This window comes from Stenella coeruleoalba (genome assembly GCF_951394435.1).
Source record: "Stenella coeruleoalba genome assembly, chromosome: 7".
Lineage (NCBI taxonomy): Eukaryota > Metazoa > Chordata > Mammalia > Artiodactyla > Delphinidae > Stenella > Stenella coeruleoalba.
The window spans coordinates 88,878,833-88,905,911 of NC_137153.1; the positions used below are offsets into that span (position 1 = coordinate 88,878,833).

General features: G+C 42.0%; 2 protein-coding genes across 6 annotated transcripts in view; one reads left to right on the plus strand and one right to left on the minus strand.

Moving 5' to 3' along the window:
* The window catches only part of TMOD1 (tropomodulin 1), a 79,484-nt gene extending 78,437 nt beyond the window's left edge, over positions 1-1,047 (plus strand). For both annotated transcript variants that reach the window (XM_079925743.1, XM_079925744.1), the window contains one exon: positions 960-1,047. In XM_079925743.1, coding sequence (XP_079781869.1) covers positions 960-1,024 — 65 coding nt within the window. In that variant the 3' untranslated portion in view covers positions 1,025-1,047. The remainder of the gene's footprint in view (positions 1-959) is intronic.
* Positions 1,048-1,059: 12 nt separating this feature from the next.
* TSTD2 (thiosulfate sulfurtransferase like domain containing 2) lies at positions 1,060-26,972 on the minus strand. Of its 4 annotated transcripts, XM_079925742.1 has the most exons (11): positions 26,913-26,972; positions 23,469-23,681; positions 18,944-19,257; positions 16,473-16,593; positions 11,318-11,443; positions 10,373-10,478; positions 7,229-7,347; positions 6,579-6,737; positions 5,862-6,000; positions 3,880-4,146; positions 1,060-2,545 (listed from the first exon to the last, which is right to left on the minus strand). In XM_079925742.1, the coding sequence occupies exons 2-11, from the start codon at positions 23,631-23,633 to the stop codon at positions 2,436-2,438; spliced, it is 1,626 nt and encodes a 541-aa protein (XP_079781868.1). In that variant the 5' UTR covers positions 23,634-23,681; positions 26,913-26,972; the 3' UTR covers positions 1,060-2,435. The 4 variants fall into 4 exon arrangements, with proteins under 4 accessions (XP_079781868.1, XP_079781866.1, XP_079781867.1 ...); XM_079925740.1 differs by having other exon boundaries at positions 1,060-4,146; XM_079925741.1 differs by having other exon boundaries at positions 1,060-4,146; positions 7,229-7,329; positions 26,782-26,918.
* Positions 26,973-27,079: the final 107 nt, after the last annotated feature.

The window sequence follows — 27,079 nt, forward strand, 5'->3', positions numbered from 1 at the left end:
ATTTGCATTCATTGTTCTTTCAAGGCGGGTGGAGGGGAGGGGAGGAGCTCAGGCAAAGGCTAAACTCTAGGCCCCAGACTGGGCAGCCTGTGTGCCCCTGCGCCCCTCCACACCAGCGCCTAGCCTCAGTTCGGTTCTTGTTGCAGCCCGTAAGCGTCTATCTGAGGTCCGCCTGCTCAGCTCAGGAACTGGAAGACACCTAAGTATAGACAGACTTTTTTCCTCTCGCAATAGCTTCCTGTCTCTGCCACACCGGCAGCCCCCTTGACTGCCACCTACCGGCTCCACAGTCGTTGACCAACCTTTCTCTTGTGGCCGATCTAGCTTGCTGCTTGGTTTTCATCTGCAGACACTATAATTTGTTTCGAACCCTCTCCCTTTGCTATAACAAAGGGAGCCCTACCTGCCCCTCCAACCATCCCCGCCATCCTGTCAGCTAATGACCCCAGCCTGCAACCCCCTGGCTCCTGCTTTACATTTAACTTTGCCTTGCCCCCGGGAAAATGTCAAGGTTGACCATAAGGGGACACAGATAATACAGGGTAATCTTCAGGGCAGACACTGTTGTTTACACAGGCAGGCCAAGAGCTTTGAGGAAGAGTTGGGGGAAATGTTTCCAGAAGGTTAAGATCTCATTAAGATCGACTGAACTTAAATCTTATCTGACCGGAGTGAGGATCTTCAGCCTCGGGGCCTCTGTACACAAAGGACAACAGCGGAGTTGGATAAAGTGGGTTTTATACCTGTATGGCCAGCGATTTAGAAGTACTTTATGAACGAATCTACGCCACTACAGACCCTCCTCTCAGTGAAGGCTCACAAGCTGTCCTTTATAAACACCAGACGTCAGAGTTTGCTGAGCAAAGTTGTCAAGAAGCTTCCTGGCGCTCTCAGAGCCACGGTGGTGGTTCGGGTGCACAGGGACAGCTGGCTCACGTCTCATCTCCATTCCTTTCCAGTGAGGAAGAGGAGGCTGGCAGACTTGACCGGGCCCATCATTCCCAAGTGCCGGAGTGGCGTCTAGTGTGTGCGGGTGCCGACCACGCCTTTGAACTGGACGTGTTCTACTGATAGGCTGTGCTCTGCAGTGGAAACCGGAAGGCAAATGCCAGCACAAACCCTGTTGTGGTTCAGTTCTTTACGCACTAAGGTGTTAGGTTCGCTAGTGGTTGTAGTTGAAAATTTTATAAACTATGGTGAATGTGAAGTTTTTCTTTAGTCACAGAAGTTCAGTCCGGTTATTATTTAAAAACTAAAAAGCCCCCGAACTGGCAGACCTTACTGAAGACAATGTTAGAGCAGCAGTGACTTAACCGCAGGAGCCCAGTTTCGGTGACCTTGCTGTGTGGTGTTTCAGGTATATTTAAAATGTGTAACATGAACAAACAGCACCCTCTTCCATGTGGTTTAAAAGCATTATAAAATATTTTATTACAAACTTGATCTTAGCTCTTTAGCAAACAGAACATATCATCATTCTCTATTAATTCTCCTTTAAATTTTAAGAACCTCAAGATTAAAGTTGCTAAATTGATTTCTGGATCAAGAACACAATTTTTTTCCCCTCAAGAAAGACAGAAAGACTGAAGCCACAGAGCTCTGCCAGGAATCAAAGAACATGAGATTCCTTAAGCTGGTTATGAGGAAATGATAGAAAAAGCCAATGGTGAAGTCTCAAATTTTAAAAACCATCCTTTTTTTTTTAAACCAATTCCAGGCGACAAACATTTCCCTGGGTGTTCTTTATGAACATCTGGGATTTATTTACAATTTAATACTGGAGTCAGAAAGAAATTTTTCCATATCGAATGCCAACCTTACGATGGATGTGAAAACCTATGGCCAAATACTTGAAAACACCTTTCTCTGTTGCACAGTGGGCCAATGCCTTATGTGAGGCACATCACTAGAGACACAAATTTCTAGTCCATCATGGCTTATGCTTACAGACTTCAACTACCTATCGCATCACTTCTTAGACAAGTCACTGCTGATCTCATGCCTGTAAATTAAGCCTCCAAAGGTCAGTGGTGAAGAAAATCTAGATATTTAAGAACTAGGAAACCTGGCCAAACCACCCAAGATGATTATTCTGAAAATGTAATTTTGGCATTTCTGCTGGATCCCTTAACATCACGTGCATCTCTTAGGATCCAGCAAAAATGTTAAGCCACACTGCCCTTGTGCCTTTTAATATACCACGGTGCCAGTTAAACTAGTATTTCTGTTGCTTGGGGAGTTATTTTCGTGAGTGATTCAGCAAATCTTATGATAAAGGACAAGCCAAAGAGCTGACGAGCACAGACTAAGCTGCAGAGCACTGAGCAGAGAGGCTTTTGGCGAAAAAGGAAAAGTCTTGCACACGGAACTGTAATGATGGGACAGTACAGGGTAACCAGAGGTGGAGTCAGGGCCTCACCACTATGGAGGAGTGTCTACTGAGGCTGCAGATGGACCCAGGAGTGGCTCCGTGCTGCAGGAACGGCCAGCCCCACTCGGCTTCTCCTTGAAACACAATTGCAGCTGTATTCTGCATCAATGGAAACTGCAATATAATATTAAATCTGTTGGTCTAAGAATGGCCGTGCATGTGTTTCTTGGGACTTGTGGGCCAGGGACATGCGCCTGACATGGTGGCTAGAGGCTGGGAAACCACCACAGCAGTGCTGAATAACCTCATACAGAATGTCTTGTATTCTGAGGTGTTCACCTAAAAACTGCCCAAGTGTTAATGTCATCGAGCTAATGTGAATCTCTCAAAGAGAATACTTCAGAGCTAAGAGTGTGGGTGTTGGGGAAAGCACATGAAATCTCTCACAGAAACCAAACCAATGAAACATGAAGGTAGACCACATCTTTAAGACCATCTCCTCCATCAGAGGAGCTGTTGGTCTAGACTAGGGGTGGCAAGTTTTTTTCTGTAAAGGGCCAGATAGTACAGGCACACCTTTTTTTGTTGTGCTTCGCAGATATTTCAGTTTTTACAAAGTGAAGGTTTGTGGCAACCCTGCATTGTCAGATGATAGTTAGCATTTTTAGCAATAAATTTTTTAAATTAGGTTATGCACATTGTTTTTTTAGACATAATGCTATTGCACACTTAATAGACTACAGTATAATGTAAGCATAGGTTTTATATGCACTAAGAAACCAAAAAATTCACGTGACTACTTCATTGCGGTGGTTTGGAATTGAATCCACAACATCTCCAAGGTACGCCTGGAAATACTGCAGCTTTTGCAGGCCATAATGTCTCTCTTGTAAATACTTAATTCTGCCATAGGTCATATGTAAATGAATGGGTGTGGCTATTCCAATAAAATTTTATTTACAGAAGGAGGTGGGCCAAATGCCATAGTTTTCAGATCCTGGTCTAGTGCTCTGAGGCTAGCAGAGAAGACAGAAGGGTAGGGGTGGATGGCAGATTGACCTAAGGGGCCTGGTTCCGGGGAGTCCACTTCCAGGGCCACAGCTTTCACATTCTGCCATCAGGACAGACAGGTTTGCTGATAAGAAAAATGACTACTCCCAGCCCTGCTGCATGGCACAGAAAGGGCATGACCTGGTCACCAGGCTCAAGGCTCTCTCCCTCAGCAGCTTTGGGATCCTACACAGCTCACCTTTTTGTGTGCTCTAGCATCTTCTGAGTCAGAATGTCTCCAGTAAGAGGTCAGCACCCAACTCCCTCTTCCCTCCTCTTGTGGCCAACATGGTGACCAGCTGGCCATGGTGGCTCTGGCAGCACTAGAGTTCCCTGTTTCTCTGCTGGAACAGCCCTAATATTCTCCAATACATGGTCGCCCCAAACCTAGCTCTGTGAAGGATTGGGGAAAGGCAGATGGGGCTGCTCATGTAAGCATGGCCCATCCTCATCATCACCTGTCCTGGGCCCCGGGCTCGCAGGGAGTCGCCCCTGCTGTAAGAGCTCCCTGGGTGCGCGTAGCCGTCGGGCTGTACACTCGCATTCCTCTTTAAAACTGCTCTGGGCTGGGCTTGCAGCCTGCCTGCTCCCTTTGTCTTGACACGTGACACAACAGGCTGTGAATCCTTGTCCTTGGCAGGCAGGGCAGGTCAAGACGAGCTGGCGGCACTGGGGAGTGGAGCACAGTTTATACTGGTCCCATGGGGCCCCACAGTATGAACATTCTGGGGAAGAAAGAAAAGCCTTGTTATAAAGACACATGAGCACACACGTGTACACACACCAGACGTGTACACACACATACGTACCACATGCACACGCAGACGCAATTCTCCAGTTCCTAAATATAACCCTTAGCTCATCAGCATCTAATGTACCTTTTGGGTCTGAGGAAGGTTTCTAAATAGTGTAAGTCTCCTGTCTTCTAACAGACGAGGTTCCCCCACCCCCACCTTTTTGGGGGGAGGTTGCTTCTGGGAATTGTCTTCTGATTCCAGCATTCACTGACCCATTTTTCTTTTTCTCATTTAGAAAACAGGTAGTAACGTTTCTCTCTTTCATTCACTAGTCCAAAGCTGGCCAAGCACCCTTTGTTGAATGGTCTTTTTCCTTTAGATCATTCCCTTTTGCACTGGGAGACAACACGCCTGAATACAGATAATCCCACATTGACATTTGGCTTCTGCAGTCCACACTCCTCTTCCCCAGGCCTGAGGTTCTCCTGCTTTTGCCAGAGGACACTTGGCCACACAACTCCTAAAACTTATCTACTTTCTCGGCCCCTTTTCCCTGCTGACCTCCTATCACCATTGATAACATCATTCTTCAAGTCTCTTTACCTAGCTTATCTAAGCTACCTTTGGGCCCTCTCTCTCCCCTTTCTGCTCCATCTAGCTCTGTAAGAGATCTGAAGTTGCTTCCAATAAGACACAAATATAAGACCATTAAAATGAATAAAAAGATCAAGAAGAAAGGGGAGAGGAAATCAGACTCCCACTTTATTCATTATCTGAGTGTTAATTCAATCTCAGCCCCTGATCACAGGAGTTCTAGAAAATTCTGACAGCCACTAGGGTTGTCTGCCTGTGATCTTTCCCGTTCAAAATGGTGGCATCCAGGGGGAGGATCCATTTTTCTTAAGGATTATTTCCATCCTTCTTTTACTGACTGCCCTCATCTGGTACCATATGTTAGTGTGGACTCCAAACTACAGTCACAGCACAGGCTTTCTGTAGCCAGCCCTGCCTCCTGCCTTGGCCCTAGGCTCAGCTCCCCCTTGGAATGCCCCACCCACCACTCGAAAGTGCACACCACACGTGTCCACAGACCGTCTAATTAGGGGTTCTTTTACTTGTGCCGTGAATTTACTTGACAGTCTGGTGAAGACTATTCTGTCTTAGAAAAATGTTTTTACAATGCATAAAATAAAATACATAGGATCACAAAGGAAACCAATTATATAGAAATACAAAATAACGAAATATTCTTTAAAGTCTGGGATACAGTAAAATACTTGTTAACACATTCTATAACAAGACTTAGTGATGCGCCTAATAACTATTTCTATTTTGAAGCAATGATGAACATAAATGCTATTTTGAAATATTCACAGCAGCTGTAATATATGAAAATACTGTGATTTCTAGTGATAACAAAGTCACAGGTACATCTAATACTACTGATTTGCTGCTTACATTCATAATTGAAGGAAGTACTATATTTAGTGAGGGGTTATGAAACTAAAGATAAAATTATTTTCCATTCCAAATCCTGTCTGCTCCACTGCTGCATCTCCAACTCTGTTAGGAAATGGTGGTCCTACGTACTCCTTTTCCCTTGCTTTATTCTTCAAGTAATCAGTACTGGTCTGTCTTCCAGAAGGTTAATACAGAGGGTGTGCCTGATCATGAATGTAGGTTCTGAGTCTGTGCTGACCTACCTGACACTATGTCACTGTTGAAGGATAAGGCATAACGCTCATCAAAAACGAACAACTTCCCTTTGTAAAAACCATCAGGAAACTCCTCCAGGTACTTGTGGATGCCACCCTTGAGCTGGAACACTTCCTTGCACACTCCCTATGTGTGGAAACACAAGAGGAAATTTGAGGAGACTAGCAGAGACCAGTAGGAAGCTCCACAGAGGAGCAGCATGCGGTAGGAATGCCGAAATGGGGCTCCTGGCTCCCGCTGCGGGACAGTGAAGAACTGCTGACCAAGGGGGCAAGGAACCAACTGGCAGATCTTGCCTACTAGGGTGATGGGAGAGGACAGCAGTCAGGGCCTTCACTCTCTAGATCCTGGGAAGCCCAACTATTTTTGCTGCTCCCTAAATATAGGAAGACACCTGTTAGGACATGTAATGTTACTGAATTTGCTCTTCTCAGGATCAAGTAAAAGGATTAGGAAAAGGGAGATATCAACTAATCTTTCCCTTTTGTACTTGATGAGTCTCTAAGACTGTTGAGTGCTTTTCACATCTTGAGATTTAAGAACTTCAGATTTTATACTTAGAAACTCTATGCTGGGGAGAATAAATCCCTGGCTGGCTGGGTGTGGGAGAGGGAGTGAAGGTGGGGATTGGAAAGTTCCACACACGCTGTGGGTGGAGCCTTCTTCACTTCCATGCCTGCAGTGTCCTAAGGGTGGTGACTCACCTTGGCTTTGAGGTAGGCTGAACCCCGCTCACAACGGATGCCCCCAGTGCAATACATCAGCACCCTCTTCTCTTTGAAAAGTTCTAGATTTTCATCAACATAGCTAGGGAAGTAACTGAATTTCCTGATGTCTGGGGCTAAGCAGCCCTGGAACCGTCCCTACAATATAGGAGCAGCAGAAAGAAAATGATCAGAAAAACATACCTGGTAAGAACAAAGCTTCTTTCTGTGTCAAACACCACTCCCCACCCCTGCCTTGGCAAGGAAGCACTTGCTCCCTGTTGTTTTCATCCCACACGCTAGCCTTTCAAACTTCAAAATCTGGAACTTAGAAACAAGGCTGGTGGGCTGTGGGTCACCCAACCAGAGACCTCAGGGGAACTGGAGAGGCTGCCCAAAGCAAACTTGACAAGATCCTTGACACATGTCAGGGGTAGGCATATGGGAGCCAGAAAGTCCATTATGTGCCAAGATGTCTTTAATCCATATTTTCTTAGACTTTCTCACCAGATTCTGAGTTTGAAGTCTTGGGTTTTCTCTGATGCTGCTAGTAGTGGGAGGAGAGCCACTGACTCAGCCACAGGTGGGCGCACAGCATCCCCTTCAGAAACATGCTATGCTGTGGGAACTCAGTTCTGGTTCTTACTTACTATTTTGCTTTCATAGAAGTTTCTGCAGTCCAGTAGGATAGTATCACTTTCTTCTTGATTTGCCTGAGACAGAAACTTTTCTACTTCTTTATGAAATTCACCTGGGGATAAATGGATTCCTTAAACCAAACAAAAAAATCAGTTAAAACAAAACAAAAACAAAACCCAGTTACAACTGGCCCAGCCCAATGACTTCCATTTGCTTTGTTTCTCCCCACCTAAACCGTTCCTCTCATAATTACAATTACGTCTGAAAATGACACTATCTGATGATCATAATGGAAGAATTTAGTAATTCCATGTATCCTCACTCTCCCTCCTCCTAAGATGAGCACTGTGGAGACCTGGCAGTTTAGAAACAGAGAATTTTGCATCCTCATACTTGGCCTAACCCAATAATAAAAGCCAGACAGAAGGGATATAAACTGCCATGTGGGTTTTCCAGTCCATGTTATGGCCAGTGTTCTACTGTCACTGTATGTGGAGGAGCCTGGGCATGTACATGCTTGACTACAGGCTTTATAAACTGTTCTATACCAACATCAAGTCCGAGGCTAAGAACCCTGGCACAGGCAGGTGTGAGCATATGGTTATGGAACAAAGTTGGAATAAGTTTTTTAAAAATACAAAAGAGTAAGAAGAATGTGTCTAAGTTTGTGTGCATGAGTAAAAAAGAAAATGGTGGGAGGGGCTGACAGCAGGAATGAAATATGAGAAAGAAGGCAAGAGAGAGAAAAGGATGAAACGCTAGAAGAAGGAGGAGAGAAAGGAGATAAAGAAGATAAGTAACATACAAGGAGACTAAAAGGAAAGAACCTGTCCAGTGAGGCCCTCTGCCTCCTCTACTCTCTAGGATAGAAATACTCCTGTGTCTTTAGGGTCCAGACATCTCAGTAGTTTGTGAGGAACTTCTGGTGAACTTGGCCACCATACATCATGTGGTGGTGGTGGGGGCGCTCTGGTCCTTGAGTCATGGTACCACTCATGATACAGCCTGACAGCTCCGCTCAGGGGTGAATCCCAACAACCCCCTGAAACTGCTGGGTACCCAGATCGGGCTGGAGACCCAGAGCACGGCCAAGGAATCTGGACTCCTACCTGCTTAACCTAGGACTGCAGGGAGAATGTAACAAGGCCAGATTTTATATAAGTTACTGTCACATAATTTACACAGTCAGCAAAACAGTGGGGTGGAAAGGGAGGTTCAAAACTGTGATGAGAAGCATGGAAATCTGCTAAGACTTCTCCTTACAGGGAGCTGCAGGGAACCCAGCCTGTTCCTGCTGCTGCTATTACTGTGGCTATTCTCCTGGCCCTGTGGAGGCCTGACCAGAGAGTGACTCACATGAAGTGCTTAAAGAAGTGCCTCCAAACAACTTGGCTCAAATGAAAGCAGCAAAGCACTGCCTGGAGCCCACTCTCCCCTAAGCTCCGGAGCAAGGTCCTGTAGCGCCAACGAAGAGCTGTTTGTGGTCATCCTGCCTCCTGCCAAGGTAGGGACACTAAGCAGACACGGCCCTTTTTGGCCCTTTTCTCCTCATACATGAGTCTCTTTTCCCAGATGCTTGTATCTTACTCTCATTTCCCTCTGGTTTAACTCTTAGCCTTTTTAAATATTTACAAGTTAAAAAAATGAACATAGAGCCAGCCAGACCTTTCTATTTCCTGATGAAAGGGGACAATACTACCTATGAAGTAGACTTGGGGAAAAAAAAGGAAAGAAAGAAAAAAGGAAATCAAACCTGAACCTGATCAAGTCTCTAGACATGAGCTATCTAATATGGCAGCCACTAGCCACATGTGGCTAACAGGCACTTGAAATGTGGCTTGAAGTGTGCTGTAATAAGGGTGACAGAGATGCAGGATTTCAAGGACTTAGTATACAAAAAAAAAGAGTAAAATATCTCATTAATAATTTTTTACACTGGATACAAGTTGAAATAATATTTTGGCTATATTCCATTAAATAAAGCATATTTTTGAAATTAATTTCACTTGTTTCCTTTTATTTTTTAAAATGTGGCTACTAGAAAATGTAAAATTCCATTGTAGCTCACATTATATTCCTATTAGACAGCACTATTATAAATCTAACTACAGTTCATAGGAAATACAGAGGACAGAGGAACATCCCATGGAGATGCAATCAGCATTATACTGATTGTGGGAAATGCTATAAGCAAAATGATCTAATTCCTTCAAAAAATAAACTGCAGGGGAAAATAAAAGATGGAAGTGAATCTCTAGCTTAAAAGGGACTTTAGGAAACATAGTGATCAATCACAATGAGTGGACCTTACTTGAATCCTGATAGAAACAAACTTAAAAAAGTGTGAGATAACTGGGAATTTTAACCACTGGCTGGATATTTGATAACATTAAGAAATTGCTGTTAAAATGTTTTAGATGTGATGATGGTTTTACAATTATTTATTTTTTTAAAAACCTTTATCTTTTAGAGATATCTACTAAAATAGTTATGAAAGAAATGACATGACATCAGGATTCTCTTCTAAATGATCCAGGATGGGAGAAGGGGGTGGGGATAGATCAAAGCTGGCCATGAGTTTATAACTGTTGAAGCTGCGGGAGAGGTACAAGGGAGTTCACTGTACTGTTTTCTCTATTTTTTTTAATGTTTGAAATTTTTCATAGTAAAAAGTAAAACAAAACCAAAAAACCCAGCCAAACAAATGTCTTTCAACCATCTACGGTACCCATGAGGGAGGGGCAAAGAGAACATTCTAGAGCACTTGCAAACAAACTGCTTTGGTGTTGAAAGCCACTTGCTTCCTGTAGCAAAAAGCCTGTGTTTTATTCAGTTGATGAACTATTTACAAGTAATAATTACACTCTTTCCAAATTGTTATCTTTGGAAAGAAAACAACTTCTTGCCAAACCATCACCAAAAAGAATAACTAAGCCACGTCATTCTAAGTAGTGAGTCTCCAATCACCGGAGCACCAAAGAGAAGAACCAGTTTAAGCACTGAATGACCCAAGTGTTAGCCACCCCACAGATACTCTGAAGCGAGAACTCATCACAACTCTTGCTGATCAGAATGTCTAGCTTTCACATTTGTCTCTATATTAAGATTTGTCCCTATGAAGAAAAGGAAAATGCTTCTTCTTAAAGCAAGCATACCAGGCTTCTTATAGGAGATCCTACTGGGACTGATCCCCATGGGCACAATCTCTGCAAACACACCAACACGCAATTCTGGAAAACAGCAAGCTCCTCCTTTGCTGGTCTAGCCAATGAGAAACAAAACAGAATACAGTCTTTCTCTCCCATCTCCAGGTATAAGATATTTATTCAGTTAAATTATCTGGAACATTCTATGCTCTAACTCCCTTTTCCCACTGAAACAGTTGTTCCTAATTTGAGGTTTCTTAATACTTCAGCTACCCTATTATTACACAACAGATATAATTCTTATATTTGGCACTTATTTATTGTGTATCTACCATGTGCAAAAATGTCAAATTGAAAAGGTGTTTCTATAGCAATAAGCATTTAACTATAAAACTGAAATACCACTGAGCAATTTCAACATGTAAGATTACATCCCAGCTTTTAAAGCTACAACCTTTTCTTTCCTTATCATCATCACCAGCACTAACACTAGCAAGGTATTCCCCACCACCTCTATCACCCATGATGCTAAAGCATGAAGTCACTCCAACAAAGCAGCTCTCTTGGGAGAGCAATAGCTTTATTCCCTGTGTGGTGTGAAGTGCAGATCTGATCCCACCAGGTTCACTAAACACGTAGTGATCCTGATACAGCCAGGTGGTCTCTCAAATGAACAAACACGGCTAAGTTTGAGAGTTTATAGAATATATAAGCTGTAACGTCCTTATTCTATAAAAAAGGAGACCAAGGCCCATGATCACGTGGTGACGTGGTGGACGAACTGGAACAAGCATGCTCCTTCTCCTGCACTGCCTCGGGACCTAGCAAGGAAAGGGTGTTCTGTCCAGCACTGCTTACTTCTTTATAGTGATCCTCTTCATAGCCTGGAGTGGGAAGAGGCACTGAAGCAGAAGCAAATGGCTCTCGATCCATTTTATGTTCAATTTCTCTTACCTTAAAATCGTCCTTACACAGATAATCCTTAAACAATGGGCAGGAAAGCATGACTTCTACATAGAGTCTGGTGGCCAATTTGCTTCCACCCACTGTCCCATTGATTCCTTCTGTAGCAATTCGAACCTGAGACACAAGACAGTGAGAGAAAGGGAATGCAGGCTGTTCTTAGCTCGGTTCAAATCTCTGCAGGGCAGAACAGGTTCGTGTGTGTCAGTGAGTTTAACAGGAAAAGCAGAAACATTGCTGTGGACACAAAAATGTTACCACACACAGGATGCTTGTAGTTTTCTAAAATGGCACACTGCCCATAGTTCAGACGAGGTACTCAGTTAACGTGTGCCAAACAAGAGAATGAAATGGATAGAACAACTGGAAAGTCCCATTTGCTATGGAGCTCCAGCTGTCCAGTGGCCAAAACTTAAATTCAGGTCAACAGATGTAGGATCAGGATTCAACTTTGCCATTTACTTGCTAAGTGACCCTGAGAAAATTAATTCTCTCTGAACCTCAATTTCTTCATCTTGATAAAACATGACAAAGAATCAACAATGAAAAACTGCTGTCCTCAAGTCCTAAAGCACAGAACACATCTGAGGGCTGGGAATGCACATGAGCACATCTCTGCACAGTGTTGGAGGTAAAGCCCACCACTGCAAACCCACCCGTTGGAATACAAATTCCACAAGGAGGAGCTTGTGTCTCTTTTGTTCTTTGTTGCATAGTCGGTGCCTAGAGTAGTACTTGCCACACAGTAGAATTTTAATATGTATTTGCTGAGCAAATGAATGTGTATCCAAATCTGAGGCTTTTTGGCTTCTCAAGCCCTCTATTCTCTTTGAAATGCTTCACTGGTTAGGGGACATTAAAGCCTGGGTTAAGGCCCCTGCCTTAAGAGGCAATCCTCTGGAGGGACTTGTTCTGGTACCACAAAATCCTCTGGATAAGTTTAAAGATGGATCATCTCTAGACAGAGCTAGCTTTCTAGGGAAAAGTAAGAAAGTGCAACACTGTATATCATGGTATTCTCTGGAAAGAGATGTAATTTAAGTCAGGGTCTTATATTGTTACCACTTCGTTATATATTGTTATTTATATAGCAATGATACCTACCAATGCATTAGAATTTGAAAAATTTTAAAAGCTCCCCTTTTATTAGGGCCTAGAGAAGATACTTCGTTTGTTGCCTCACTTGATTCAATTCTTTAGGGCATGGATATAAATGGGATTCATTTCACAAGCCAGGGCCAACTCACTAGTAGTGGCTCTCCAGAGTTCCATGATGAGCATTCTGAGTCACATCCAGGCTCCTTGAGAAAGAGGAGTGCAGTCTATTGAAGCCTGTTCTGGGCTGGGAGAGGAAAGTAGGAAGCATATGCCATCTCTGCTGTACAGACTACTGCACCTATTACCGACTCGTATTTTTTTAAGGGACAACATAGAAAAATAGAGCTGAACCAGCATAAGGGTCAGGAAATCTACTCTAAAACTGTCTCTGACGGGGGCAAATATGATGAAGAGGTACATACGTCTGTGTACCTGTCTTCTAAGTAGGTCAGAAGACCCTTTCCTATGCTATTTTAATCTCAGAACCCAAATAAAAGACAAGCACAGGCACTCCCTAAATACCTGAGGCAGAGCAACCTCTAAACTCATGCACTAGACTTTCAACTTCTGTTGAAGTATTCTTCAACTGAAACCTTCAAAGTAGCTGCTAGGTGAGGAAGGCCTTATACCTCAGAGATGAAGAGCAACAGTTAGCATTTATTGAGTACCTAGTATGAGACAGGAACTTTACATTATACTCCTGGAAAGTAGATATCAAAATTCCCATTTGACAGAAAAGGAAACAGAAGCTTAAAGAAATCAAGTAACTTGCCCAAGGGCACAGAGTTGGTAGGTGGTAGATCTGGGATTCAAAACCATATCTTATTGGGTCCAAATCTTGCAATTTTTCCTTTCTAAAGCCTGTAATGCATCCCCTCAAATTTCTTGAGGCAGTAAGAAATGTATAGCAAAGGGATCAAAAGCTTCTTTCCATAATTCTAGAATTTTCAAGTTCTCCTCTTTCCCTACAAATGCCAACATTCTGCCAAATCTCCTACCAACACAAAACTTGAAAACTTGGCTGAAGCCTTAAAATTTAGAACTAAGATCCAGGTAGGTGCTGCCACCTTGTGGGCAGAGGCCCTCACTGCTAGGTCACCTTGGGCTGGGCCAAGAATAAAAATCGGCCCCAGACCAAGGAAACAAATTGATTTCCTATTTTGTAGGCTCAGGTTTACTGTGAGAGAATATCCATCCTTCAAGGTGTTCTCTAAATAGAGATGGTGATAAACGTATATACGCCACAAGTGTTTACTGAATTTTTTTTTTTTTTACAATGCGCCAGCAATTGTGCTAGGAATTGGGTCATAGTGGTTAAAAAATAAATAGTTTTTGCCCTTTGGGAGCTTACAGACTTAAGGAAGATCACAGATATTCAGACAAAAGTCACACACTGACAAGTGCTATGAAAAATCACTGCAAGAGGCAATGAAAAAGTGTATTTGGAAAACTGAATTTAGATTAAAGGTCAGGAAGGATGTCTTTCAGGAAGTGTCATTAAAATTGAGAACTAAAGATTGATTAAAAATTATGATAGGAGAACCCGAGTGGGTGTGGGAGAGTTCCTTGAAGAGAATTTTCTTACAAAAAGGCCCAAAGGCACCAAAAAAACTGAGGGCTCCAAGAAACTAAAAGGCTATTTTGCTGGAGTGTAATGAGTAAAGAATGGTATCAGATTAAGTGTAAAAGGCGTAAGGGGCCAAATAATCCAGGAAACTAAGGGCACGTTAAGGATTTGGGTTTTACTCTAAATGCACTGGATAGCTACTGAAAGATTGTGAGGAGGGAGGGAGGGAGATGATTTCATTTACCTTTTAAGATCATTCTGGCTGCTGTGTGGAAAATGATTAAGTGCAGGCAAGGATGGAAGAATGGAGAGTAGTCTGGAAGCTGCTGAAATGAACTAGGTAAGAGAGAGTGGGGCTTGGTTTAAGGTGGTGGAAGCAGAAGACAGAGTGAATGGAATCAAAGGATATTTTAGAGGCAGAAATGGCAGGACTTGGTGATGAACTGAATGAGGTAAAAGAAGCTTTCAGCCACTATCTATAAAACAACATGGGTATGAAAAATATCACTGACTGATCAAATAATTGCCTTAGGGAATTAAAACCTAGGACATGTGTGGGAAACATTAGGCCTAAGACAGTACAGCGTCATAACCAGAGGTGATCTCAGAGGGAATCTAGTTCACCTCCTTTTGATTTAAAATACATATATACACATATGTGTGTGTGTGTGTGTGTGTGTGTGTGTGTATATATATATACACACATATATATATGTAATCATCGAGGATTTGAAAAAAAATCCATAGTCCTATCACGTAGAGATAATCACAACTAACATTTTGATATTTACCACTCTCCATCTTTTTACACACACACTTGTGGTTTTGTTACAAACATACATTCATCCTTTTACTCAACATTCTCCAAATATTTACTGTCTGCTATGTGCTAAGCCCCGTTCTAGCACTGACAATGTATCAATTGATTAACAAAGTTCTGTACTCATGAAGCTTATATTCTACAAAGGGAGATAGATTATAACAAATTAAACAAAGATTATACTCTCCAATAGTAGTACATTTTTTGAAATTCTTTGAGCAGAAGGGAATAGAAAGTGATGAGGTTTGGAGAGAGGAATGATGAGGTTTGGAGATTATACTCTCCAATAGTAGTAAACTTTTTGAAATTCTTTCAGCAGAAGGGAATAGAAAAGTTTGGAGAGAGACAGATGAGAATTCTCAGGAGAGAACATTTGAGGGGAGATCTGAAGTGAGGAACAAGCCATGTGAAGATCTGGGGGAAAAAACATTCAAGAGGGAAAGGAAACAGCAAATGTCAAAACCACAAAATGGCAAAAGACTGACATGTTCTAAGAAAATTAGGAAGCAATTTGATATCACACCTATATGTACAGTTCTATAAAATGTTTTTCCAGTTAATATATCAAGAACATTTCCCCATGCAAGGGGTCAGCAAATTATGCCTGCTTTTACATAGGTTTTACTGGAATATGGCCATATCTGTTCCTTTACATATTGTCTATGGTTGTTTTCATATTACGACACCAAGTTTGAGCAGCTTTTGTGCAAATCCTAAAATATTTACCATATGGCTGTTTAAGAAAAAGTTTGCTGATCCCTGGTCTATGCCTTTATGTAGTCTTATAAAACACCATTTTTTTTTAATTGAAGTATAGTTGATTTACAATGTTGTGTTAATTTCTGCTGTACAGCAAAGTGATTTAGTTATACATACATATACATTCATTTTTTAAATATTTTTTCCATTATGGTTTATCATAGGATACTGATTATAGTTCTCTGTGCTATACAGAACGTTATTGTTTATCCATTCCATATATAATAGCTTACATCTGCTAACCCCAAACTCCCACTCCATGCCTCCCCCAATCCCCTCCCCGTTGGCAACCACGTCTGTTCTCTATGTCTGTGAGTCTGTTTCTGTTTTGTAGATAGGTTCAGCTGTGTCATATTTAGATTCCACATATAAATGAAATACGGTATTTGTCTTTCTGACTTACTTCACTTAGTATGATAATCTCTAGTTGCATCCACATTGCTGCAAGTGGCATTATTTTGTTCTTTTTTATGACTGAGTAGTATTCCTTTGTATATATGTACCACATTTTCTTTATCCATTCATCTGTTGACGGACATTTAGGTTGTTTCCATGTCTTGGCTATTGTGAACAGTGCTGCTATGAACATCGGGGTGTATCTTTTTGGATTCGGGTTTTGTCTGGATATATGCCCAGGAGTAGGACTGCAGGATCCTATGGTAGGTCTATTTTTAATTTTCTGAGGAACCTCCATACTGTTTTCCATAGTGGCTGTACCAACTTACACTCCCACCAACAGAAAACATCATGTTAATAGCTATTTAGTATTCCACTTAAATGCCTAGCAGGAATTTGCTAATTTCTAAGAACCCAACTGGTGAGGCCTTCAAGCACAGCCTCTGCAAACTAAGTTGGAGGCAAGATGAGTCCAGTGAAGGATAGGGTGTGGGAGAAGGTGTTACCTTGCCCGTGAGGTGCAGGTGCTGACACAGAGCTGTCTGCCAGGCACAGATCCAATCAGGATCCTCCAGGTCACAGTAGCAGTAATAAAGTAGCACCTCCCCTTCACCATTGCTGTGGCCACTATAAAAAGAAAACCACAGGGGAAAAAGCATTTGAGTCACTGGCATAAGGAAAACACAATTCATAAGTATACCCAGGCAGACTCAGAAGAAAGGCCTAATGGAGCAACTCATGCCTGCCTTTGCTCCTAACTATCATTCTCCCCCTGAAATGAGAAGCAATTCCTGTCTGTATTTGCTCTAAAGAAGACAATACCTGCACTGAACTCCTTCCTTTATAAACAAGTGAGCTTACTTTGATTTCCTTGTTTAATCATCATATCCATGAGATAGGTATTAATAACCCCTTTTCATAAGACAGCTGGAAATTTTAATCCATTCTGGCTTATATTCTAACACAAGGCATTATCTGTTTTGAATCTCTCTCTGTACAAAAAGGTTTCATTTCCATTTTTTCAAGTAATCCTGTTACCCATGAGACAGGTTATTATCATCCCCATTTTATAGCTGAATAAACTGAGCCCAACTCATCCCAGGTGAGACAGCTACAAAGTGACAGTCAGGACTGGAACACCAGTCTTCTGACACTAGAACCCACACTCTTTCTACTGCACTGTGCTGACTTAAACTAACTAGTTATGGGACCTGGGCAGGTGTCTTATCATCCCTGAGCCTTGATTTCCTCAACTGTAAAACTGGAGGACTGAAATAAACTGCATTTCTCAAAGTGTGCTCTGAAGCTGTTCTATGAAATCACATGTCTGAGAAATCCTGCAGATAATATCTTCCCTTTGAGAGTCACAGTGAAAGCCCCTCATTTATTGAAGGCTCTGGGCAGTCCTGCAAAAAAGAACATTTTAACCTAATGCTTCCCAAACTTAATTGTCTTTAGCATCTCTTTTCAACACCTGATAGCATCCTCCAGAGCTAGTGTTGTACAGACATATTTTAGAGAATGATATAACAGATGATAATTAAGGTCCCATCCAGCTCTGGAATCTGTGACTGTCTCCTCAGTGCCCTCTTCATATTTCAGGGCCGAGTCTCCGAAACCTGCTTATCTATTTCAGAGCCTATCTATTTCCTGTTCTCTAAATTCCTGTAATGAATTACTGTCTGAGCCATACAACTGTAAGTGATAATTATATAGCCTGTCTCGTACCATCTGCTAAATGTTTCATGTATCCTTTTCTTTGTCTTTCTAACTAAAAAGCAGGGCCATGCAGAAATGAAGAGACCACATTTGTATAGCACTTTATAGTTCACAAGTGCTCTTACCATCATCATTTTATACAATTCATATAGCAATTCTGTGAGGTAGGCAGAGCAGGCATTATTATTCCAGTTTAGAGGCGAGAACTTAAAGGTACAAAGAATTTTAGTGACTAGCTCAAGTCTGACTCCAAGTTCAATTCTCTTTCTAACTTTCTCTTCCTCTTTCTGATAAACAAAGGGAACTGGCATAACACGGGTGACAAAAATGTATCAAATTTGGGCATTTTCTATTCACCAAATAGTTTAGGAATTGCTTAAAATCAGAAATCTGTCCTCTAGAATTATGTAATATTATGATTTGGTGAGGTTTTCAAAGGCAGATTTAAACTTCTAATCCTATGCTTCAGTTCTAAAACTTAACATAGGGACTTCCCTGGTGGCACAGTGGTTCAGAATCCACCTGCCAATGCAGGGGACACGGGCTCAAGCCCTGGTCCGGGAAGATCCCACATGCCGCGGAACAACTAATCCCATGCACCACAACTACTGAGCCTGTGCCCTAGAGCCTGCGCACCGCAACTACTGAGCCTGCATGCTGCAACTACTGAAGCCCATATACCTAGAGCCCATGCTCCGCAACAAGAGAAGCCAGCGCAGTGAGAAGCCCATGCACCGCAATGAAGAGTAGCCCCCGCTCGCCGCAACTAGAGAGAAAGCCCGTGCACAGCAACAAAGACCCAACACAGCCAAAGATAAATTTTTTTAAAAAAATAATAAAATAAAATAAAACTTAACATACTTTATAAAACATATTCAGCTCAGAAAACCACATTTGGCAACAAAACCCCCTTTTTAAGTTCTGACATTATTCAGGGTACAGGAATCATCAACATTTCTGGGCCTTCTGATTTCTCTTTGAAAAAAAATACAATTTTCTGTTCCTTACCTCTGCCTAGAGAAGATAAGATGTAGGATGGCTTCTGAGAAACCCGGAGAACACTGTAAGCTGTGCGGGTATATGCTACCGCATAGGCTATGGTCTTCTGTTATACATAGAACATGTTTATCGGCCTAGTTTAGGCGGTAGAGAAATTCTGTGCCTTAAGGATTTGCCATTTTAGTGGATGGGTGGTATCTCACTGTGACTGGAAAAACATTTTTTAAATTAAACGAAAGGTATAGAATGAAATTCTTACCTTAACAGCTCATCAGGGCTAAAGCAGCTTATATCAGGGAGCCAAGCAGACACTTCATGGTTATGCGTAAGGTCTTCTTTGAAAGGGTTTCTTTTGTCTGCAGACTTAAGAGTCTTTGAGGTGCTTGATGTCACAGTCAGCTGCTTTAAAACAGAAGCAGTCTCATGGTAAATCTCATCAGCATGTTGTGTTGCCACATGTCTGTGGATGCTGGTCTGGTCTGTGAATAGTTGCTGACAGCATTTCCACCATTTTTCTTTATACTCAGAAGGAGGTGCTGGAAGTTCTTTAGTTTTGACAAAAAGGGCAAATGCCTACAATTAAATTTCAAATATGTCACTGTTAAATAACCTTAGGTTTCAGGCTAGAATGAAAGTCTCAGTGAAATCCCTTATCTTTCCTCAGGGATTTCTAGTTTTACGTCCTACTGTTCTATAGAAGAACTTCCCGAGAGACTGAACTTCCTCCAAAAAGGAAATGGTCAAGGAAATTATGGAGTATACTTACTATGGAATATTAAGCAGCCAGTTTTAAATTACATGGGAAAATATAATATTAAATGAAAAAAACTGGATAAAATTTGCTTATACAATGTAATCTCAACTACATTAAAAAGTACATTTTAAAAGACTGGAAAGACTACCAAAATGTTTTGATTTGTATAAAGAGGATTTAGGCTAATTGTTAAAAAAAATTTAAACAGAAGAGAAAATTATGGATGCACCATAACTCCTTTAACCAATTCTAAATGAGCGAGCTTTTTTTGTTTCCAATATTTGCAGTTATAAACAATGGTGAACGAACATGCCATGCACATATCTTTCCATACGTCTTTAACCATCTACTTAGAATAACTATTTAGAAGAAAGTTTTGGAGGTGAAGAAGCATAAAATTTTAAACTGTGAGAAATAGTGACTACCTGGAAAATCATACCAATTTATACACTCACCAGCAATGCATGAGGGTTCCATTTTATCCACAGCATTTTTATCAGTATTTAATTTTTGTCAGTATTTTTAATATTGACCCAAATAAAAGGCAAAAGAAATATCCTGTTTTTATTTGTGTATCTTTGATTTAAGGTTGAATATTTTTTCATATTGATTTGATGTTCTTTTCTAGCTTACCTGTTAATACCTGTTGCCTATTTTTCTACTGTGGTATTTATCTTATCTTCTTACTGATTTGTAAGTGGTTTTAGTGACCTTTTGTTCATCATAGTTATCCAAATTTGTTTCCCAGCTTGTCATTCATTTTCAACTTTGTTTATGGTGTTTTTTGATGTATAAATGGAAGTTAAATGGTATCTATGATTATCAGCCTTTTTTCAAGGCTGAAAAAAATGGAAAGGTATTTTTACATATATATATGTATCTATATATATTTTAAACAATTTTCTTAATGCATCTGAAGACTGTAGTACAGCACCCAAAATTGGGCACTCTGAAGAATAACAATTATAAATATGGAGCATCACTTTTGGACCTTCCTCAGTCTGTACACAACCTTATCTGGACTGTCCCAGACTGAATCAGGATGGGGTCGTCTGAAATTACACTGGAGGGCATTTTTTAGCCTCTCCTGCAGTTAATCCTTCTGTATAGGCAAAAAAGGGAGAGAGAGAGATGGTGTGTATGTCAACTTAAGTTTTTCTTTGTATTATACTTAGAACTAAGGTGTATGCATCCAAGACCTCATTATCATCGAGGCCTCAAAAAGTCATGGTCCTTAAAGAAATACTATATAAAATCTGAATTTTTTCCTTCTTTCCTCCTTCCTTTGTCAAAAAGCCATCAGGCAGGCCTGAGCAAGATGGGAGGCCCAGTGTAAACGTGGCCTGCTGCTGGTCTTTTAGGGCCTCGGGAACAAAGCACCTGGGATCCAGCAGCAGCTAGGGCCCGTGTGAGGTCTGTTCAAGAGAGATGCAGGCCAGGGCTTCCCTGGTGGCGCAGCGGTTAAGAATCCGCCTGCCAATGCAGGGAACACGGGTTCAAGCCCTGGTCCGGGAAGACCCCACATGCCACAGAGCAACTAAGCCCGTGTGCCACAAATACTGAGCCTGCGCTCTAGAGCCCACAAGCCACAACTACTGAAGCCCACGTGCCTAGAGCCCGTGCTCCGCAACAAGAGAAGCCACCGCAATGAGAAGCCCACGCACCGCAACGAAGAGTAGCCCTTGCTCGCTGAAACTAGAGAAAGCGTGTGCACGGCAGCGAAGACCCAACGCAGCCAAAAATAAAATAAATAAATTTTTTAAAACAGAGAGAGAGACAAATTACTTCTCTAAAAAAAAAAGAAAGAGAGAGATGCAGGCCAGAGCTAGGAAGGCAGCTCAGAGGTGGGTGAGGCCTGTGTGGGGAAGGCAGGCCCTGGTGGAGGAGGCAGCTTGGCAGAGTGGGAAGACTGCATACAGGGAATAAGCAAGTAAGTCAATATATTGGGACTAAATGGAGCTAGGTTCTCCACCCATATGAAAAGGAGAGAGAGCGAGTTCCCTGGCGGTCCAGTGGTTAGGACTCCACGCTTTCACTGCCGCAGGCATGGGTTCAGTTCCTGGTTAGGGAACTAAGATCCCGCAAGCTGCACAGTGCAGCCAAAAAAAAAACTGGAGAGAGAATAAACCTTGTGATGTTGGAACGGAACTGAAAGTATGGTATGAACTCATTTGATTTACAGTGATATAAAAGTAAATATAAAAGTATGTGTATGATACATATGGATGTATGTATATTCATCTCTCTATATTCCTAGCTCCGTCCACCAGAGGTCCTGGGAGAAGCAGTGAGCTCACCTAGCCCCCAGGTTTTGGTTTTTGACAATTCTCCACTAGAAAGAACCAGGGCTCCTTGAAGAAATGTCTGACTCCAGGGATAAGACAGGGAAAATACAAATGACCCTGAAACATCTTGTTGAATTAGAAAGTAAGGAAATGCTCAAAGAATGATGAGGGCAAGTCAAAAAGACATAATACTAGCTTGAAGGGGCTCCCAGCCAAATCTGAGATAATCTGAGCATCAAAATAAATAATTATACTAATGGATTATAGCCCACTGAATAAAACAGAATTCTTGAATACACACTGATACAAATAAATTGGGAGGAAAGAAAGCTCTTCCTTACAGAAGAATGCCAAGTAAGAAATCTAGAAGGAATGAAGCAATTAGAAAATCACCATTTAGAAACCATCACAGTAATAATTCAGCAAAGAAACATCAATGGATCTAAAACTAGTAGATGAAAGTTGGTTGAGGAACAGGCTATTTACATAGTCTCAAAGTATTTCCCCCCAAATACTGAATAACTAAAAGGGAAAAAATAATTTTATAGCAAAGAAATCTGACAGGCACTTCCTTAATCAAGTACCCAAAATTAACATTGCCAGTAATGGGACAAATTGGCACTGTGACTGCATGACAGAACGCAGCCAGATGAACACAGCGTCTTTTGTGGGGCAGTCTTATTAACAAAGCCATAACTTGAATCTAATCACAAGGAAACATGAGTGAAAATCATGAGACGTTCTACACCATAACTCATCTGTAATCTTCAAAAATGTCACAGTCATGATTTCAGGGAAAAAAATGAGAAAGTGGTCCAGATTGAACACTTATGAGACATAACAACTAAAGGTAACATGTGACCTTAGAGTGGATATGTAAAAGCCATTTGAGGCAACTGATTAAACATGAATGGAGCTGCTGGGCAGAGGGGAGTTGGGGGCCCTCTGTACAATTCTGGCAACCTTTCTATAAGTTTGAAATTATTGCAAAGTAACTTAAAAAAAAAACCTTTCTGTACCCTTTGGGTTTCATTTTCAAGGAAATCTGTGTGAGATGAGGGTAGAAGGATGCTAGATAGGAAGTTATAAGCAGAGACATCTATTCTTCATTGACATGGAGCCAATATAAGATGATTTTGCAAAAGAGGGACAACAGATTGGAGGTAAGAAAACTAAGTCTCAATTGCACTTCCTCAGTCAAGTCATTTTCCTTTGAGCTTCAGCAGGTTTAGTCAATGATCCCTAAAAAAAGAATAAATGGCATAGAAGAATAGCATCCATACCACCCCTGTAACCCAATCCTCAGTGAGCCTGCAGCATTCTGGGCTGCTCTGTTCCTTCTCCCAACCAACGGAGCCCTGCCAGCTGGACTGGATCAGGAGTCTTAGACAGCAGTTGCCCTAATGCCTGTCTGTTCTCCTTATGACTAGGTTTCCTGGGTTCCTGGGATTCTTCCCATACCCTAGGTAGGAAAAGGAATCCAGCCCGTCTGTCTAGGATCTGTCCTCAAGTACTCCACCATAAATAAGTGTTCCAGAGCCACACCTTGCCTATGATTCTCCTTTGCTTGACACTGAACTAAGATTACTGGCTAATGGCTCTGACTAGACCTTACCTTGAACATGGCATCAGTCTAGTGTCTCACTAGCCCTCCACTCCCTGGAGGAAAACCTTGATGAGCTACTTCTAGGTATATCTACATTAACTATACCTACATGATCCTGAAACATCAACAGCAATTTTACCTTTTTCTTTGCAAATGAGTATTTCTTCTTTGTACTGACATCTAACTCTGCTTTGATACTGCTACTGGGATTGATAAGACTTGTGTCTTTCAAATCCAGGTCTGAAAACCTTAAAACACAGGCCTCCAGGTCATCTCCTTGGTCTGGTGAAGTGGAAGAAGGCATCTGGTTTGGTTCCAGCAGTGAGGCAGACTCCTTTCAGTTAACTATCTCCTAGGAAGTAAGCAAGGGAAAAACAACAACGTCCAAGTCTTTGATTACTACTTGAAGTAAACTTGAAGCTAATCAATCATGCAAATGAGCATGGGTCCAAGTAGCTCAAGCTATCCATCCATTCATTTACTCGTTCATCCAAGAAATATTTATTTAGCACTAATTCTATGCCCAGCACTGTTCGAGGCCCTGGAGATATAGCAGTGAATGAAGCAGAAAAAGTCTCTGCCTTCTTAGACCTCACTTTCCAGTGGGGAGAGAGAGAAGGTAAACAAATGAATAAATTGTTTTTAAAAAATAGTCAGATGGTAAAAAGGGCTATGATGACAACTAAGCAAAGTAAGGAGACAGAGTCACCAACGGGTTCTTTAAAACTCAGAGGGTAGGTAAAGTCTTTCTGAGGCAGTAGCATTTCAGCAGAAACCTGAATTAGAGGGCAAGCCATGCAAACATTTAGGGGAAAAGATACCAAAAAAGCACAAGGTGCAACCAAAATCAACCAAGCTTCCTGTTAGTACCTTCAATTATAAATGTTTTGTTCTTTTTTGTCCCCTAATTTTTGAGCTGGGCAAATTCCCTTACTTAGAAGAAATAACTACCAAAAGAGCCTCATTTTAATGAGCCAGAAGAAATATACAAACTGCTACTGTGGCCAAATCTTGTCAAAATGGACACAGTACAACCAACATGGTGTTTTTTGGTAAAGCAAATGTTACAAGTGACAAATGTGAAGAACATGAAGACTGGGGAAAGCATGGGCTTTGGATTGTGTTGCAGCTGGGTGCAAGTGTGTGAACCTGGGCAGGATATTTAACTTTTCTGAGTTCTAATTCCCAAATGTGTGAAATAGAGATGACAGTATCTACCTTGCAGGACTATAGTGAGGACTGGAAAGGACTATGTAGCCTTTGACACATATGTAGTTCCCCTACCACTCTAGGCTCATCTAAGACAACACTCTCCCTCATGTATCCTATTCTGGCCATGCTGGACTTCGCCTAGTTCTGCAAACGAGCCCTGCTCTCTCTTGCCTCAGGGTCTCCACACATGCCTTTCACACCACCCCAAAATGACCTCCCCTCACTCTAAACCCTCTTTCAGTTCTCACTTTAACTTATTTATATATTCTTAATTATTATTTGTGGGGACTTTGCTATGTGCCTGACAGATAAAATAGTGATGCAGATGCAGGTCTTAATGAAACTGTTAAGGTCCTTGTTAACTTGGAGCTTATGTTATAGTAAGAGAAGAGACACTACGTAAACAAAAAAACATGAAAATATCAGTGATAAGAGCTACTGCTTCTCAGTTTTCTTTGTTGCGGATCCTCCTTATCATCTCAACCTCTAAATGTTCACTCACTCTAATTACACTCACCTTTGAGGTGATCTTCATCTAGTCCCAGGGACTTATAAACTATATTTACTTCAGAATAATTGGGCAAGGGGAGATAATATAGGTAAAAGTAGATGGGACATTAGTTGGTAATTGCTGAAGCTGGTTGATAAAGTCCATGGGGGTTCATTATATAAATTCCTCTACTTCTGTAAATGTTTGAAGCTTCCATGAAAAAATTAAAAATGGAAACAATCGTAAAGGAAATTTTATGTTTAAAACACTATACGCTAGATGACTCCAAATTTATATCTCCAGGCCAGGCCTCTCCCCTGAACTCCAAATTCATATAACCAATGTCTACTGGATGGCTTCAGCTGGAAGGCTAGGAGGCTGTTCAAATGCAACTGTTAAAACCAAACTCTTAACTTTCTCTTCCTCAGTCTTCCTTACCTCAGTAAACAATTCCATTCTTCCTGTTACTGAGGCAAAAAAACTTTGGGATTCTCATCTCCTTACTCTTTCAGACTATTGCAAAGCCTATCAATTCTGCTTTTGAAATACAATGACATCAGACCACACTGCACCACCTTCACTACCAACCTCATTCAAGCCATCATTTCTTGACTGAATTACTGCAGTTGCCTAACTGCCCTGCTCCTGTAGAAGCCACAGAGATAACTATTAAAAAATAAGTCAGATCGCCCTCCAAAGGCTTCTAAATTGTACTCAGATAAAAGTCCAAAGTCCTTACAAAGCCCCTCCACCACCTCCCTAATATTATCTTCTCCCACTTTTGCTCACTACCTCTGATTGCACTGTTTGCTGGTTCCTGAATGGGTCATCAGCACTGAGAAAGCAGGGGTTTTCCTTTGTTCACCTCTGCATCCTCAGCGTCTAGAACACTGCCTGGCACACAATAAATATAACATATTTGTCAAATTAAATAAAGAGTGATTGGGTGGCCAGGGAAGCCTTCACCAAGGGCCTGATGTTTGAGCTGAGACCGAAATGACAAGGAGCCATCCATGCAGACTTAGGAGCAGAGATATTAAGACAAAGGAAATAATAAGTATAAATTCCTCAAGTGACTTACTGGAGGTACAGAAAGAAAGTCAGAGGGGTTGGAATACAGTGATGAGGGAGTAGAACCCTGTAGGAGAGGTTATGGAGTTTTTTTGCCACGGAAAGCTGTAAACAAAGGAATAACGTGATCTGCTTCTGGATCAGTTCGGAAAGTAGAGTCGGCAGGGTCTACCGATAGATTGTTCCGTAGGAACAATCCTACCTACATTTTTGGATTAAGCAATAGAATGGATGGTGCCATTTACTGAAATGGGTAAGACGGAAGGAGGAATAAGTTAGGCCAGGAGAGTGAGACATAAGTTCCATTTCAGACGTGTGAAATTTCAGATGGCCATGGACAAGGCAGTTGGATAAGCAGCTGTGGTGCTCATCAGAGATGTCAGGGCGGGAGATATTCACGTACACGTATGGAGATATCCAATAACTACTGAAGATATTACTAAAGCAATCACCCGTTCCTTCCTAAACAACTCGGAGACGCGAGAGGTCAGATGACGGCCAGAGGGTAGCCCCGGAGTAGCAAGCTCACACTAGGGAGGGTCTTTCTGTCCCCGGGGCGGCCAGAGCGGCGCTGCCTCCCACCCGGGCCCCACCCCGCGCGCCGGGCCAGGCCCAATCTCTCCGCCCAGCTTTCCCAAGCCTGCAAAGGCCCGGAAGTGGGAGAAGGATGAGCACGTACCCGCCTGTCCTGATCCTTTCTTAAATCTTTCTTCACGGAAAGGTCTCCGCCTAGCAACTGTCACCGCTCACTGCCCTCGCATCTCCAGCCCCAGCCTGTGTTTAAGTAGGAAGGAACGCCGGGGACCTCACCTAACTCCGGAAGTCTAGGCCGTTAGCGAAAGGGCCGCCGGGAAAACCTCCGAGAGGCCCAGGCGTGGGAGGGTCTGAAGTGGAGGCGGGGACTAGAGCGTCCTTCCTAGACCATTGGCCGCCTGGCGTGGCTCGCGGCCGACGGGCTCGGGCTCGCTGAAAAGGCG